The 16,069-nt window shown below is 39.3% G+C and overlaps 1 protein-coding gene across 7 annotated transcripts; it reads right to left on the bottom strand.

The window, feature by feature from the left end:
- Positions 1-1,668: 1,668 nt before the first annotated feature.
- LOC112196571 lies at positions 1,669-6,857 on the bottom strand. 7 transcript variants are annotated; one of them, XM_024336942.2, is made up of 10 exons: positions 6,578-6,837; positions 6,298-6,345; positions 6,125-6,172; positions 5,904-5,951; positions 5,624-5,668; positions 4,696-4,728; positions 4,311-4,358; positions 2,909-2,950; positions 2,438-2,470; positions 1,669-1,911 (listed from the first exon to the last, which is right to left on the bottom strand). In XM_024336942.2, the coding sequence occupies exons 1-10, from the start codon at positions 6,669-6,671 to the stop codon at positions 1,859-1,861; spliced, it is 492 nt and encodes a 163-aa protein (XP_024192710.1). In that variant the 5' UTR covers positions 6,672-6,837; the 3' UTR covers positions 1,669-1,858. The 7 variants fall into 7 exon arrangements, with proteins under 7 accessions (XP_024192710.1, XP_040373509.1, XP_040373508.1 ...); XM_040517575.1 differs by lacking the exon at positions 4,311-4,358 and having other exon boundaries at positions 6,578-6,844; XM_040517574.1 differs by lacking the exon at positions 6,125-6,172 and having other exon boundaries at positions 6,578-6,844.
- Positions 6,858-16,069: the final 9,212 nt, after the last annotated feature.

Raw genomic sequence — 16,069 nt, 5'->3', positions numbered from 1 at the left:
AAAATTGGAAGATTTTGGATTGGTGGAGACTTAATGGTTCAAAGTATCCTAACTTGCAAGCTGTGGCAAGGGATGCTTTAGCAATCCAAGTTTCAATAGTAGCTAGTGAGAGTAGTTTCAACACAGGGAAGAGGTTAATTGATCCTCATCGGAGTTCATTAACTCCTAGAACTGTTGAAGCCCCAATCTGCCTCCAAAATTGGTTCAAATCTGATGCAATAATGGGGTTAGAATATATTCCAACCATTGAGGAAATGGGGTGGTTCGAGGATGTTGAAAAAGGTATGTAACATTGTAACTTGCATTTTTTACTTAATATTGTGAACTGTTATTGCATAACTTGATTAGCTTCTTTTTGCAACTTCAAACCTTTAATAATGTGAACTATTCTTTGTTTGTTTGCACTTATGTAGAACAAGCAGAAGAAGAGAGAAAAGAGATTGGAGAAGGCCAATATAGGTGCAGCGGTAGAAGTTGAAGAAACTCATGCCACTCAACAAAGCCGAAAGGCTACAAAGTCTTCCACACCTTCAAAGAGTAGTGATGCATCAAAATCTTCTAAATCAGTGTCAAAGACTACGGGTGTGAAAAAAAAAAAAATAAGCTCAGGTTTGCTCACTTGCTGAGTTGTTTTTTCTCACTTTGCATTCTTTGATGAGTTTGATCAGTTCTGGACTTGGTGAGTTGGTGAACTTACTGGTTTTTTAATTTTATTATTTGTTTTGGGTTGCAGCAGGTTGTGTTTGGAAGTTGGAACTATGGAAGAATCAAGAATGTAACTTGGAAGTGGAATTGTGGAAGTCTAGAAGATGTTTGATAGTTTGATTGTTTGCTGCATTTTTTGTCATTGTTATTTCAGAACTTGATTGTTTGATTGTTTGTTGAACTTGTTGAATCACTTGAATGCTTGTTGTCTTTATTTCATTTATGTTTCAGCCTTTAATAATGCTGCTGTACTCTACTACTCATTTTATTTCAGTTTCATAGTTTGACAGTTTGTTGTTCTTCCAGTTTGATTATTGCTTGATATGCTGCTTAATTGTGTAATATTGTAAGTCTCTAATTGCTTGATATGGCAGATATGCTGCTAGAGAAGGGTAGCAAATAAGCACAATGCTTTAGCTTAATCTCATTCTTTGATCAATTGATGGCATTCATGAGCTAGAGAAGGGTGAATTTCAGTTTTATACACTTTTGTACCCTGTGATGGTCAAAAACAGTGAGTTTCAGTTGCCCAATTTGGAAGAAATATGTTTCAGTTTTGCACTTTGACAATTGGCTGTTTTTGCAGTTTCAAAATCGACCCGAATGAAAACGGTTTGATTTGTCATCGGTTCCGACCTTAAATTTTAACAAACCCGACCCGAAAACAACTCCTGCAGTTCAGTTGCGATTACTTTTTTTTTTCTTTTTTTTTTAAACCTAAACCGTCTCAGGCCTAATTCAAATACAAGAGAAACAACTTGCAATTTTGAATTTGGCTAGACAAGCCGTTAAAGCATATTATCTCATAATATGCTAATTAGATCCTCGCGATCATCATCACTATTAACTAATGGGAAATGGAACATTAGATCATGTGTTTGAAACATCTAAAGCCACCCCCGATTGGTAAAATAATATGAAACATGTAGAAATAATAATAATAATAACTCAATCATCCCGAACTCCAAAACAAGGATACTGATGTTCCAGACGACATGTTACATTACATGTCAACATTTACATATGTCCATTAGCAGAATTTTCTCACAAACATTTTAGTTACTAAAATAGTCTTCAGTACTAAATTAGTCTCACAGATAAGTTGAATAAATACGGCCATAGCAAACTCTAGGTTACCATCACCGCACACCGCTCACGGAGGACCATAGAATATATCCGGCGAAGAAGTAGGAAAATCTTCGAATTCTGTAGGATGGTCACGCGTAAGTCAGTCGAGGAATAAATTGCAATTAGCCATATTGAAATGACACTCTTTATTATTCCATTTAAAGGAGAATGAAATTCCCTCTAATTTGTAATCCACTCTTTTCCTTTTTTTGGTTAATTCTTGCATAAAGACAAAAAGTAAGTTACTGAAAAAAGAAACATGGAGTGTGGAATGTGAATTTCACTTCCCTAACTAAATTTACATAGTACACATTTGGAAAACCCAAAAAATGAAACAGTGGATTGTAAAATTCCAATGGAATTTCACTCCCCTAATTAAATTTACATGGTGCACATTTGGAAATTCTTGTAAGACTGACATAAGTCAATCAAGCAAACGGTAAAGGTGTTTTGCAGGTTGTCAAAAATGAGACATGGGTGTGCAGAAATACCACCAAAGATATAAGGTGGATTGTGTAGTAATCTACTAAAAAACTTATTTTCCTTCTAACAGAAACACCCAAGCAAATTCCAAGTAACCGAAAATAAAAAAACAGAAGCATACCTGGGAGTGACAGTAGGGGTTCCACATCGCTACCTGTTTCACACACATAGTAAAATACCAATTACATATTTAATACACACAAATATGTATAAATGATATCAAACCCCTAGACATCAGGACTGCACCTACATGACATTGGATGGTAGATGCATCAAATATTGCGTCAAAACAATCCTGCCAATGCAATAAGATCTATGTTTCCTTCAACAGATAGTTACTCTACATTGCTTGTCGACTATGTGATGCATAGATGAGACAAACCAAAGTTTTGACTGGAGAGGTTATCTTAATAAACTACACTATTCTACGTCAGCTATATATGACCTAAAAACCAAAATGACTCGACTGGTAAAGTTTAACTTCAAACTAGGATTATCTACCCAACAACCCCACAGAAAAAAATAACCACCACCACCTTAAAAGATAACTCAATATTCTTAAAACACACTCGAACAAAAATCAAAATCTTACCATCATCAACAAAATCGGAGTCGGGACGCTTAACACGAGGAACTGTTTGTGGTAACAAAAGAAGAACACGAGTAAGTAATGATGTCAAAACACAAAAACCAGTAGTGACCGAATATGCCATAACAAAAGAAAAATAGATGTATGATGAAAGAGGAGGAGCTGCAAAAACAACTACAGTACACTAAATAATGTATTCCTTTGTCAAGTATATCAGCTAAGGATCATATGCACAGACCAAAACCAAAAACTAGCAAGTTCATATTATTAAATGTCGCCCAAGGAGACATTATCTTTAGTAAAAGGAAAAAAAAATATTGTGAACTGTAAAAAAAAAGAGAAAACAAAACAAAACTGAAAATCAGGATTCTTCAGAAATAGAAGCCCAACAAACTCACAAAACCACAACCAAAAACAAAAGTCAGAAGCATAACAAACAGACCAACAAACTCAAAGAACTTGCAAATGCAGAGGCTGAATCAAAACGATTAAGCTTGGAAACATAAAGAAACAGAGAGAAGGGTGAGTGTTCCCAGGGCAGCAGAGTGGGCCATAGCAATTGGAAAGCATTAAAATAAAGGGGGTTCACATTGGCAACATCAGCACACAATGGAGACTGCTACAAATTGCAAAGAAATGGAAATGGAAGTGCAAGAATTTTAGGTGACATACTGCCCATCCCCGAATATTTTAAGTGTATCTTGACCTTTCTAATCTTCTTTAACTCTGTTCACACATGCACAATGTAAGGGTGAAAAATTGGACAAAACGTCACGTATTCCTTCATGTCCCAAGTCAATCAAGCTAAAATGGTACGGTGTAAATTTTTAGAAAATGTTAGAGAATTCCAAACAGGTATAGATTTGTGCGTAGCTGTATGTGCATGCCATACGAGGCTTGCGGGACATACAACCACTAATAAACTTGCTATTCTGCATTGCCACCCCATTCATAGGTATAAATATCAAATTCTTATGATGTCAAAACCAAGAACATATGGACTATACTAGATAGTACCAGACGTATCGATGTTGTTTCAAAAGAAAAAAAAAGAATGAATCTCTGAATAAAATTACAATAAATAAAGCACTTCAAATGAAATAAGATCAATGAACCCAACGACAGATACACTATATCAAGAGTCGTCTATGCATGGACCAGATAGATACAAACAAATCGGCGGGAAAAGAAATATATAACTACAATAATTATTCTACCACAGACATACCTGATACAAAAACCAAAATGAATAGGCTGGTTAAGGAGAAGTGTATCTTGAGAAGACCAAATTTAAAAAATAAAAAACGTGAAAGCACAGAAACAATTATTCCCCTCAACACGAGAGCGCAAGGAAATTCCCAAATGATATTTCTCACAAACCATGGAACAAAATCTAAAAGCTTACATGGAGCTATGACCAGCTTGACCATGTCCAATTCAGCAGGCACTGACACTAAAACAAAAGAGAAAATGAATAAGTAACAATGTCAAAACCAAAACAACAAGCAGAACTGTGATCACATGGCACTGAAAGTACAATATGAGAAAAAATAAACGTCTGGCTGGTGAAACATGAGCTGAAATGCAAAATGATCTATAATCCCATCAAAGAATAGTATACTTTATCAGTGGACTATATACAAGACTTGGCCAGAGAAGTTATCTCCAAAAATTGTTCGGCATGGTATTTCGGTTCTCTCAAATTAAACATGAGTTTTCCCTTAAAAAACACAATTGACTATGCAATTCCAAGATTAGTTTATTCCCGAAGTCTAAAAACACAAACATACCTGTGTAAATCTCTGGTTCTACTGGCTTGCCGTCTGTTTCACAGCAGCATTTGTAAATGAAAAATAATTAATCAAAAGAACCAAAAAAAAAAAAAACTTACTAAAAATTAATAACCAACCTTAAAACCAGTACAGCAAACATAACATAGTATAATGAAAAATACATCATTAGTGTCATCAAATCAACAATCAGTTTAACGACTCAGATGGATAAAAAAATTATCCTAAAATATACTCGAGTATGCATGATGAACAAACCAATATGACACCAGATAACGTCTTCAATCACAAATTGATCAAAGAGCCGGAAAGGCAAGGAGAAGCTGCAGATGCAATGGGTGAATGAAAACCTCTACAGTTGGAGAGGTACGAAAATAAAAGGGAGAAGGGTTGGGGGAAAGAGTTACCTAAACGTTTGTTTTATTTATATTATATTATGTTGAGCCTAGAACCCACATCTGCACATGAGATGGGTTTTCTATACCAGTGATTGCAAGAAATTGCAAAGCAAGGCGGCAGTTTGATTAAGATGGAAATAATAAAGGTGTAGGACTATCGGGTAACTAACTGCAATTCCCACTGATTTTTTAAGTGTTTAGCAATTTTTAGCTTACTTCATCCCCATTCAAATGGTGAAAGATTGGACCCACAACTGAAACTTGAGCCTTTAACGTCCCAAGGGAGCCAACTATATGAATAGCAAATGTCTACATATAGTAGACAAATGATTTTAGAACATGACATTAACTGCAGGTTTATCAATGTAGGCATCATGCATTGACCAGATAAACCAGAATGATTTAGCTAAAGAAGTATCATAAAAACTAAAATGACTTGGCTGGTTAAAGAAAAGAAAATCATAACACTGAGCCCCAAAGGGAACTCCCACGTAATAATCCTGACAAACAAACAAAAATCAAAATCTTACCACGAATTCTGGGCCAATATTTGTAGACATGGCAAATGTTGTCACCTGTTCATGCTAACATAGTCAGATAAAGACTAAAATGTAAGAGAAAGCAAATAGAAGTACAATCTGGTGTTGAATTTGTTATATGTGCCTCCATGGCACTTGTGATAATAACATTTATCACTACGTGGACTCCAAATATACACTATATCGATTAATTATTGCTATTGCCAAAACTTTTTTCCTTCAGCAAGTACCCAAGCAAAATAAGAGCAAACTCTAAACAAACAAAACGTACCCGAGGGGGAAGGTGCAGCGGATAACTTGGATTCCTCTGACTTGGTGCCTGTTTTGAAGTGAAATGGTCAAATAATACATATAAAAAAAATTATAATAATAATAACAATAAAGAAAAATAAAATCAAAAACATATGAACGGACGATGATGCTGAACCCGAAAAAACCAGTGCAGTGAACCAAAAATTATTTAAGTCACAAACTCTAACAAATAACATATACCCTTGTGGAGAGGAGAAGTGGAAATCTTCGGTCCTTTCAACTTGGTGCCTGTTTCAAAGTTCAATTGTCAATAACAACAAAGAAGTAAAATAAAGTAAAAAAGCACTGATAAACAGACAATGAGTACAGTAAACGAAAGATTACTTAAGCCGCAAACTCTAAATAACACATACCCTTTTTGAGCGGAGAAGGGATTATCTTTGGTTGGTTTGGCTTGGTGCCTGTTTCACAATAAAGAAGTAAAACAAAATTAAATTGCAAAGATGGAACAGATTTTAGCTATCCGCATACAATTACACCTCAGATATAAACAACACTTGAATTTCTATTCAAAAACAACCCAACGAAAATTTCTGATCATGTTCCTCGCAGAAACTAGGAAGCTGTTCTCAGATCGAATGTAACTAAGACGAAATTGAACAATCTATTTTCAATGAACAAGGAAAAGCATACCCCCAGACTTATTCTTTTTCTGGACTAACAGAGGCTTTTCGGCCTGCAGCACTTTGATTCCACGATTCCTTCGACCCCTGGCTCTGGAAGACATGCCTGCGGAATTTTCTTTTCTTCGAATTTGGGGTTTAGGGTTTGTCGACGAGACTGGTTTCGTTTTGGGGGGCCAACCCTATGCTTTTATATATCTTTTCTTTAGCCGTGAGTATGAATGAGCAAACAGGGGGATTCCCGCCACCGCCCCGCTTCAAGTAGGGATGACATTTGTACCCATTGGGTATCACCCACTACGTATTTCTCCGCCCGATAATAATTCGTGGGTAATATCCATCAAATAATTAGCAGGTGTGGGTATTTACCCACCTATTTCTAAATAGGTAAAACCCATACCCACTCATTTACCTATTTTTAATATGGGCAGTTTTTTTTTTTTTTTTTTATAAATATTTGCTACTATTTTACCAATACTTATTACTACTTTATTGTTTTTCTTTAATCTTAATATTTCTAATTTTCTACCACTACAAACATTCACTCGTTTTCAATATGGGCAATTTTTTTTATTTATTTATATTTTTTCCTCTTTATACTTACTACAAACATCTACCACTGCATTATTGTTTTTTTTTTTATCTGAATATTTCTACTTTAGTGTTAAGTTAGTAAATAAAATAAAATTTATTTTTCAACACCGACTCAGATAATGAAAATGAATTAGTATCTTCTAAATATAACTTCAATGATTAGAAGAAAAAAAATACAAAATGAGAATTCTAATATCTAAATCCTATATACTAAAATAAAGGTGAAGAGTGTGCTCTTCCTCTGGGTGTATCAATGTCGCCCTGCATCCTCTGAAGTAAAGTAAGATCATCATCAATATCATGGCAAGACTCCTCATCAACATCATCCTCTAATGTGCTAGGAGCATCTCGTATCTCACTCCACATCCAATCACGAGCACACATTAAAGCCTCCACTATGTTTGACTGAAGTCGGTTCCTATGCGGGCTCATAATCCGTCCACCAGTACTAAATGCCGACTCTGAGGCAACAGTAGATACAGGAATAGCTAGAATGTCACGATTAAATGTAAAATAATAAAATTTGGATCGTAAATGAACCACCCTCATGGATGGCCTTTTGAATCGTCTTTTCGCAATTATATGGTGATCCAACGGTCGGATTCTCACAGATCGCCTTTTAGAATCGTCTTTTCACAATTATACAATGATCCAACGGTCGGATTCTCACGGATCGCCTTTTAGAATCGTCTTTTCACAATTATATGATGATCCAACGGTTGGATTCTCACGGATCGCCTTTTGAAATCGTCTTTTCACAATTATGTGATGATCCAACTGTCGGATTCTCACGGATCGCCTTTTGGAATCGTCTTTTCACAATTATACGATGATCCAACAGTCGGGTTCTCACGGATCGCCTTTTGGAATCGTCTTTTCACAATTATATGATGATCCAACGGTCGGATTCTCACGGATCGCCTTTTGAAATTGTCTTTTCATAATTATACGATGATCCAACAGTCGGATTCTCACGGATCGCCTTTTGGAATCGTCTTTTCACAATTATACGATGATCCAACGGTTGGATTTTCACAGATCGCCTTTTGGAATCATTTTTTCACAATTATACCATGATCCAACGGTCAGATCCTCACAGATTGCCCTTAGGATCATCCTCTCAAAATTATACGATGATCCAACGATCAGATCCTGATAGATCGCCTTTTGAACCAACTTTTCACAATTATACGATGATCCAACGGTCAGATCCTCATCCGAGACCACACAAAGTCATCGCAACACCCCCGTATAGGTTCTGTTTTTTTTTTTTTTAGAATAAGAAAATTATAAAAATGTCCCATATGTTGGTTGAAAAATAATAGTTCTCAATTAAAAAAAAAAAAATTTGGGTGTGGTCTACAATTTTATATGGGTATTTGGGTAAAATTTGGGTACCCACGGGTATACCCATACTCCACCCATTTTTATACGGGTATTTTGTAATTACCCATACTCATACCCATACCCATAAACTATGGGTATTACCTATTAACAAATACCCAAAAGGGATAATTACCTGCGGGTACCCGTACCCGTGGGTTTTAATGCCATCCCTAGCCTCAAGTCCCGTTCCCCATCTGGGGATATTTTCAAATGAGGGATTCCCCGCCCCGCCCATGCCCCTGCATTTGCCATTTTCTCTATATGAACTTTTTTGGTTTTCTATTTTTTATTTTTTATTTTCTATCTTTTTAGATTTTTTTTCCTTTCCTTTTTTAACAAAAAATAATTCACAAATCACAATTATACGACGATCCAACGGTCGGATTCTCACATATGACCTAGAGGATCATCTTTACCGATTTATACGATGATCCAACGGTCGGATCCTCACGGATCGCCCTTAGGTTCATCATCTCAAATTTATACTAAGATCCAACGGTCAGATCCTCACGAATCACTTAGAGGATCATCTTTACCAGTTTATACGATGATCCAACGGTCAGATCCTCACGGATCGCCTTTAGGATCATCCTCTCAAAATTATGTGAAGATCCAACGGTTGGATCTTCCCAAATCACCTTTAGAATCATCCTCACAAAATTATACGATGATCCAACAGTCGAATCCTCACAGATCTCCTTTTTAATGGTCTTTTCACAATTATACGAAGATCCAACTGTCAGATCCTCATGGAGGATAAGAAAAATTATAAAAATGTCCTGGTTGAAAAAATAAAATAAAATGGGGAACCCGTATGGGTAATGGGAAACCCTGCACCCCCACTGGGGAAATAAGTCCCCCCCCCCTCGCCGCCCCCGCCCCTGCACCTGTGATGGGGAACCCCGCCCCCACCCCCGCATGACAAATGCGGGGAAAACCCTCAGATACCCCGCCCCCCGTTTGCCCATTCCTAGCCGTGAGTTCGGTTTTCCAATTTCGGGCCTAACTTTAGTGTTTATTTAAAGTTGCCCTTTATGGGCCTAGTCATTGCATTGGTTATGTTTAAGCCGACCCATTTTACGGTCTTGTAACGCTGGATTCTTTTTTTTTTTTTGAGAATTTGTAATGCTGGATTGCTGGATTTGATCCGTTCTAGCGCATTTCAATCATACAATTGAAAAACACATAATTTTGCTTAAGCCTTCTCTCTCCCTTTGAGAGAAAACCCTAACTCGGTCGCGCCCCAATGCTAACCTCTCGTCCGCTGGCGACCCTGGCAACTCGACTGGCCTTGGCCTCGCCGATGTCATGTGGTTTTGCTGCCGGACGGGGAATGAATGGGCTGTTCATGTAGGCCTTGGATTGGGTTGCTCAAGTTTTTGGCAGGTGCAGGTTCGTTTTTGTGTTTCCGGTAGGTAATCTCTGGGAGGTGGCAGATCTTGTGTCAGTAGAGGCTTGGATCGACGACGTGCTTCTAATTCGGCGGCGGCGTCGATCGGGGATGATGAAATCGAGACTGGTTCGTGGGATGAAGCTTGTGGCGGCCTAGTCTCATCGGGTTTTCGTGTTGCGGGGGGGGGGGGGGGGGGGGTGTTCGTTGGGTCGGTCGTGGCAGACTGTGGCGGACTCGGGGGCAGCGGGGACATGATGGAGAAGGCACCAAGGAGGAGCTGCGCTGGAAGTTTGGTGGTCTGGAGGAGATGGCTGGAGTCGCGCCAAGCCCAGCCTGTTGGGCCTTGGGTGGGCCTTCTTCTTGGGCTACTTGGACTGCAGTATTTTGGGCTAGGGTTTTTGTCCTAGGTCCATCTCTATGTTTTTAGTTAGTCTAATTACAATAATTCCTTGTTTTAGGAAGTTAAGCGTTTGTGCGCACTCTATGTTTTCTCTAGCGCCTCTGGAGTAGTACCAAAGGAGGATATCCGCTATATCTACGTTCATGAATGTCTAATGGGTAGGTCTAATTCTATGTACCACTGTGGGTACTACCACTACCTTCTTGTCTGTTTGTAGATGGCAGCAGAAAGGTATGTAACGGCCTATTCTGGCTTTAGATGAATATATTGTCACCCGCCCTCTGGGTTTGGGTTTGATTCAAAAAAAAAAAAAAATCATACAATTGAAAAAAATGGTCAGGACACTAAAATGGATCTTTCCTGATTTTATTATTTTTTTAAGGTAGTCTACTCTTTTTTGTTTTTGGGAAAAAAAATGCAAATGGTGTCCGACTTCTGGTCCATTAGTAAGTTCGATATTTTAAGTTTAAATAATATCACATTGGTACTTGAGGTTTCGCCCCTGACCTAACATAGGTACTTGGAGTCGTTAACTTCATAACGGCGTTAGCCAACTGATATATATTGAAGGGTAAATGAGTAATTTTAGTCTGTCATATCATGCGTTTTTTTTTTTTTTTTTTTCTTTCCCTTCATTCTCTGCCAGCCATCTCCCTTCACCGGATCACGACTGCCATATCCCAAATCTCCTTCGGATCACTAACAAACGAAATACATGTACTTGCCCACATACCCACCAAGCCAACCATTCCGAAGCTTCGAAAAACACCCAGAAGCTCCAAAACCAAGCTCAACAAAAACCCAGTTAGCACATGGAGTTTCGGGGCTCTAGGGAATGAGCTAAATCAGAAAATACGAAAGCTTCGAAAAACACCCATAATCTTCAAAGGCATGAGATAGGGTGAAAATGAGGAGTTAAAAGCCAACGTGTGGACGCACAAAAAAGAACATGGTGGTTTTTTTTGTGTTTTGACATCTTTTTCAATCAGGATAATTGTCAATCCAAATTAGATTCTAATGAAAATGACAAAATTAACCCAATACCTACACTAGTATCTATGACAAGTCAATTTGACTTTATTCAAAAAAAAAAAAAGGGAGGCTTATGAGAAACAATTTTATCTAAAATGGGTCTTAAATGAACTACTTTTTTTTCCCTGATAAAACCATCAAAATATAAGAAATATCAATATTTACAAAGAAGCTACTGCATTTTAAATTTCCATTATTCAAGAAAATGTCACTGTCAAAACAGCTATTGTTATTAATTGAAAAACTACTACCAATCACAAGAAAAGCTACTGCCAATAAATAAAAAAGCTACTTGAATAGCCTAAAAACTACTATTTACAAATCAAAACCTACCGTCATTTTTTAGAAAAATTATTGTCATTCTACGACACTTAGAAATAAAAATATATAGTGGCTTAATTAATAATATAAGTCTTAAAAATATACTTATAAGTAATTAGCTTTATAGTTCGTCAACACTAGCTTTTCGAAAGATGCCAATAGTTTTTTCAAAGATTATCATGAATAAAAATAGATTTTGGAGAATGATAATAACATTTTAGTTTGTCAGGACCACTTGCGGACGTCTCAATTTCTCCAGTATGCACTTTTGGCCTTATTCATGGAGGCCATGTATTGGAAACCCACACCCTTTTCTTGGGCGGTTTCAACATGATATTGGTTTGCTCAAACGTCATTAAAACTTAACAAGGTTCGACTAGACCTAAAGAGTATAAGGTCTCAGATATGGCCATAGGAGTACCATTGGACAACGTGAATTGGGCTTTGGTCTTCGATTAGGGTCGACGGCCCCGAAATCGTTGTCACTAAAGTTACCTTAACGAAATGTTTTTGATGTTATAAAGATAGTGTGAGTGTTACCACCATAAGCTAGACAATCAACTGTCCCACTACTCCACTAGCCATATGCCTGATAAATAATATAAAGAATTTGCTCAAAAATACTTCAAATTATTTCGAGAAACATTGAAAAATTATACATAAAAACAAAATCATGATCCAAAAGAAAGCGTAAACATATATCTAGATGGACTGCCTAATTATTATCTAGATGGATGGGCTAACTTATGCCCGCCCCAATCATTATGAAAAACGCTGAAAAGATACTAATCCAAAATCCATTTCAGCAACAAAGACGGTGGGCTCAAGAGTTGCCTCTGAAATAATTTCGACCACATTAGTTTAAGCCTTTCACCATGGTTTTTCAAGTATCAGTGAGGCAGCAGTTTCTCTTCATTTTAATTTTTCATGGTTTGTAAGTTCTGTATGTAAAAACGATTGCATTTCCCAACAATCTTGGGGACTATCACAGAAGTCTTATGTTAATATCTACTTGTGAACGAGTTATGATATCTACTTTCCATCTATACAGCTTTCGATTGTTGCAACCATATATGCTCTTGCATGGTTGAGATTTGTGTACGGGACTAATGCATTGTTGCTCGCTGCATTATCCTACTATAAACACAACATCCGTCATTTCGGGTTACGACTTGACAATCACCTTGAATTGAATATAGGCCATGTTGCTCAGTACTAGTGACCCAGAAAATGAAATCGGTTTCGTTTGGAGATTAAACTGGTATCATCTAAACTGAAAATTAATACTATGAGTACACACTGAATTGCATTGATGTTTCTTTGTTTCCAATTTCACTAATTAAGAATACATAGTATGAGTACCCTGAATTGCATTGTTCTTCTTTGTTTCCGATTTCACTAAGAGGGAGTCACATGGAGGAGTGCGCATATAGAATTCGTCGTTAAACTAGAGTACCCTAATATTTTTGTTTTTCATAATCTAATAGTTTACTGAATTTGATATATCAAATTATAGGTGACTTTGACTTGGGCATAATAGTATGAATTTCCAATGTATTTACCCCCCTTGTCCTATATCTTCACTCCATTAGTGTACTAGAAGATTGTTTCTTGTGTGGAAAGAAAAAAGAATAGAAGGATGGGCTCGTCTTCCTCCCAAGAATCAACATTATTCAGAAACTCGAAGTCGATAACCGTTTTCCACTGCTTTTTTACTTTCGGATGGCTGATGTATTTCTCAGACAGGTAAACTATACTCCCTCTCCCCCAATTTATTAGCAACTTTATTACTGAAATTCCCATTAAACTTGGAGTGGGTGTCTAGTTTGGTTCCATATATGTTTGCTAATCAACTTGCTTTGGAAGTGGCCACGGGCTTTGATTGTCCATTTGTGTGTTTATCTTTGATCATTCCTGTTTGGCTCCAAAACCAGTTGGCTTGCAAACTATCTCTTTTGAGCATGTGTGCGCAGGCGTGCCAGCACTGTGGGGTGCAGTCGTCGGAGTAGTCCCTTGACCTGACTTCTTCTTCAAGCGTTGTGGACGAGGAGAGCACCAATCTCGCCACAAGGTTCTTCTCTAGCCTTCCGAGAAAGGACTTCTTGTCTTACGGATAAGGACTTTGGTTGTGATCTCTTCGCGTCACCGAATCGATACTCAACGTTGAAGGCTGAGCAGAGCAATCACTGGGAAGTTTGGAGAAAGCACGGGTTTTGCTAAAGTGTGACTTTAGCTTCGCTGGTTGTATCGGTGGCAGTAGTACTGGCAGTCGGCTCGCGAGGAGACTAGGACTGGAAGCACGGTCGCCGGGTTGATCTGGTGATGCTGACAGTCGGCTCGCGAGGAGACTAGGACTGACGCGCGGTCACCGGGTTTCAACGAGGTTGAAGGTTTGCTCCGAGGAGGCTTTGTAATCGCTGGGATTGATTGATTCGAGAGAGGTGTCCCTCTTCTATCCTTGAAACCTAGTATTTATAACTAGGGTTTCAATTGTTCCTTGCCATAGAAAGATTATTGATTGAAGTTTCCTATTCAATCTCTGCTACTTGACTCCAATAAGGTTTCGTTTTCGTTATGGATTACGGAATGGGTGAAGTTGTAACCCAAACCCAAGCAGGGTTATTTTTGGGCCGCAGGTATCGGCCCGCTATGCTAAATCCATTAAAGGATCTTGCCAAAAATACTTTTGGGCTCAAACATTGCCCCACAGGCCCCGAAAGCAGGTTGCGTCCTTTCGCTTGCGAAAACGCCTTTCTGTCGTATCGTTTCCCTCACAAAATTTCTTATTTAAACTCGCAGCCACTTCATACCTGTCACATCAGAAACTCTATTAAGTTCCTAAAACCCAGAAACCCTCTTACTGCCAAAACCTCCTTCGCCGAAACCCAGAAATGGCTCCTCCAAAGAAGATAATCATCGACCAAGAAGAGGAACTGAATGAAAAAGCCGCCCATGCCTGGGGAACCAACATCGGTGCCTGCATTCATCTCCACACTAATATTCAAAGACCCTTACTCCTCTGGCTCCCAAATCATCATGTCGGACTGGGCCCTGCGCCGCGGGATTCTATTCCAGCAGACGCAATCGCCTTCTCTGGCCTGCCTGTTCGTCAACCCATCCCGGTCCTCCGAAGGAATCCTGGAGATTTCACAAGTTGGGGTACCCAGAACCATCGAGCAAAGATAGGGCACTGGCCATCCTCCATCAGTGCGGTGAAGCTCTCTTGGTATTGCGAAACGCGCACACGGGATCTAGCTCGCTGGAACGCAGCAGGTATCACACAGACTATCGATCTCTATTTTAATCTTCCGCGCGGCGGCAATTGTTCGCCGCTCGCTGCCTTTCTTTGTTTCTGGAATACCGCCACAAACACTTTTGACTTTCGATTCAGTCAAATGAGTATCACCCTGCTGGATGTTCTCGCCATCACCGGCCTACCCATCGATGGCGAGCCTTATTTACACGGTCAATTTGACTCTGTCACCTTCACCTCGACCATGGCCCAGCATGGTCGCAGCGCTCACAGTGGCTCCTACCCACGGTGGTTGTCATATTATAGTCGGGAGCACAATGCGACCGGCGGGATCGCTTTCTTGGAGTATTGGCTCTGTAAATTCATCTTCTGCACTTCCTCTTGCAAGCCCACTGGTACTTGGACTTTGCTGGCAACGGCCCTCTACAACGGCCGTAATGTCGGACTCGGGCAACCGGTGTTGGGAGCCCTTTATCGCACTTTGTACCAGGCCACTATGCATCCCTTTGAGACTAGCATATCTGGCCCCTTTTGGATCTTGGACTTCTGGATCCAAACCTATTTCCCATTCTTCCGTCGCGATGACATTCCGTTGCTTCCACCGGCCGACGAACTCTTGGGTCAATGGTTCAGCCGCGAGGCAAGGTACTCTTCTCCTCCCTACTCTGAATGCCTTACCTATCTGTATCTCCTGGATGAGATGCCATACTGCGACACAATATTGGGTAGAAGATTCCCACCTCCACTTGAAAACGGATTCCTTCCTGGCACTTCTCGCTACAGCGATCGCGCGCGCTTGGCCTTTCGCCGCGCGATCTCTTGCTCAGATATCAGACTCGCTGCCGAGGAACTTAGTTACGAGCTTTACACCCCCAACCATTTTGATCGCCAGTTCGGCCTCGCCCAACTAGTGCCATTCCCACTGTACGATGCCTGGAACTACAACACCTCCTGGCGTAGATTTGGCCCCCCTTCTGGGCCTGCGCCTGCACAAAGCATGCTCACATTGGTTGATCTTCCCGATTGGGCTAAAGATATTGATGCTGTGGATGGGACTGAGGAAGAATATGAGGCATGGTGGGCAGAAGTTTCTGTTAACTGTTGGAGCCAGCGCGATGATGAA

Source organism: Rosa chinensis, chromosome 4 (assembly GCF_002994745.2).
Source record: "Rosa chinensis cultivar Old Blush chromosome 4, RchiOBHm-V2, whole genome shotgun sequence".
Taxonomy (NCBI): domain Eukaryota; kingdom Viridiplantae; phylum Streptophyta; class Magnoliopsida; order Rosales; family Rosaceae; genus Rosa; species Rosa chinensis.
The sequence above is the reverse complement of the archived record's forward strand: the minus strand, read 5'-3'. Positions and strand labels throughout refer to the sequence as shown.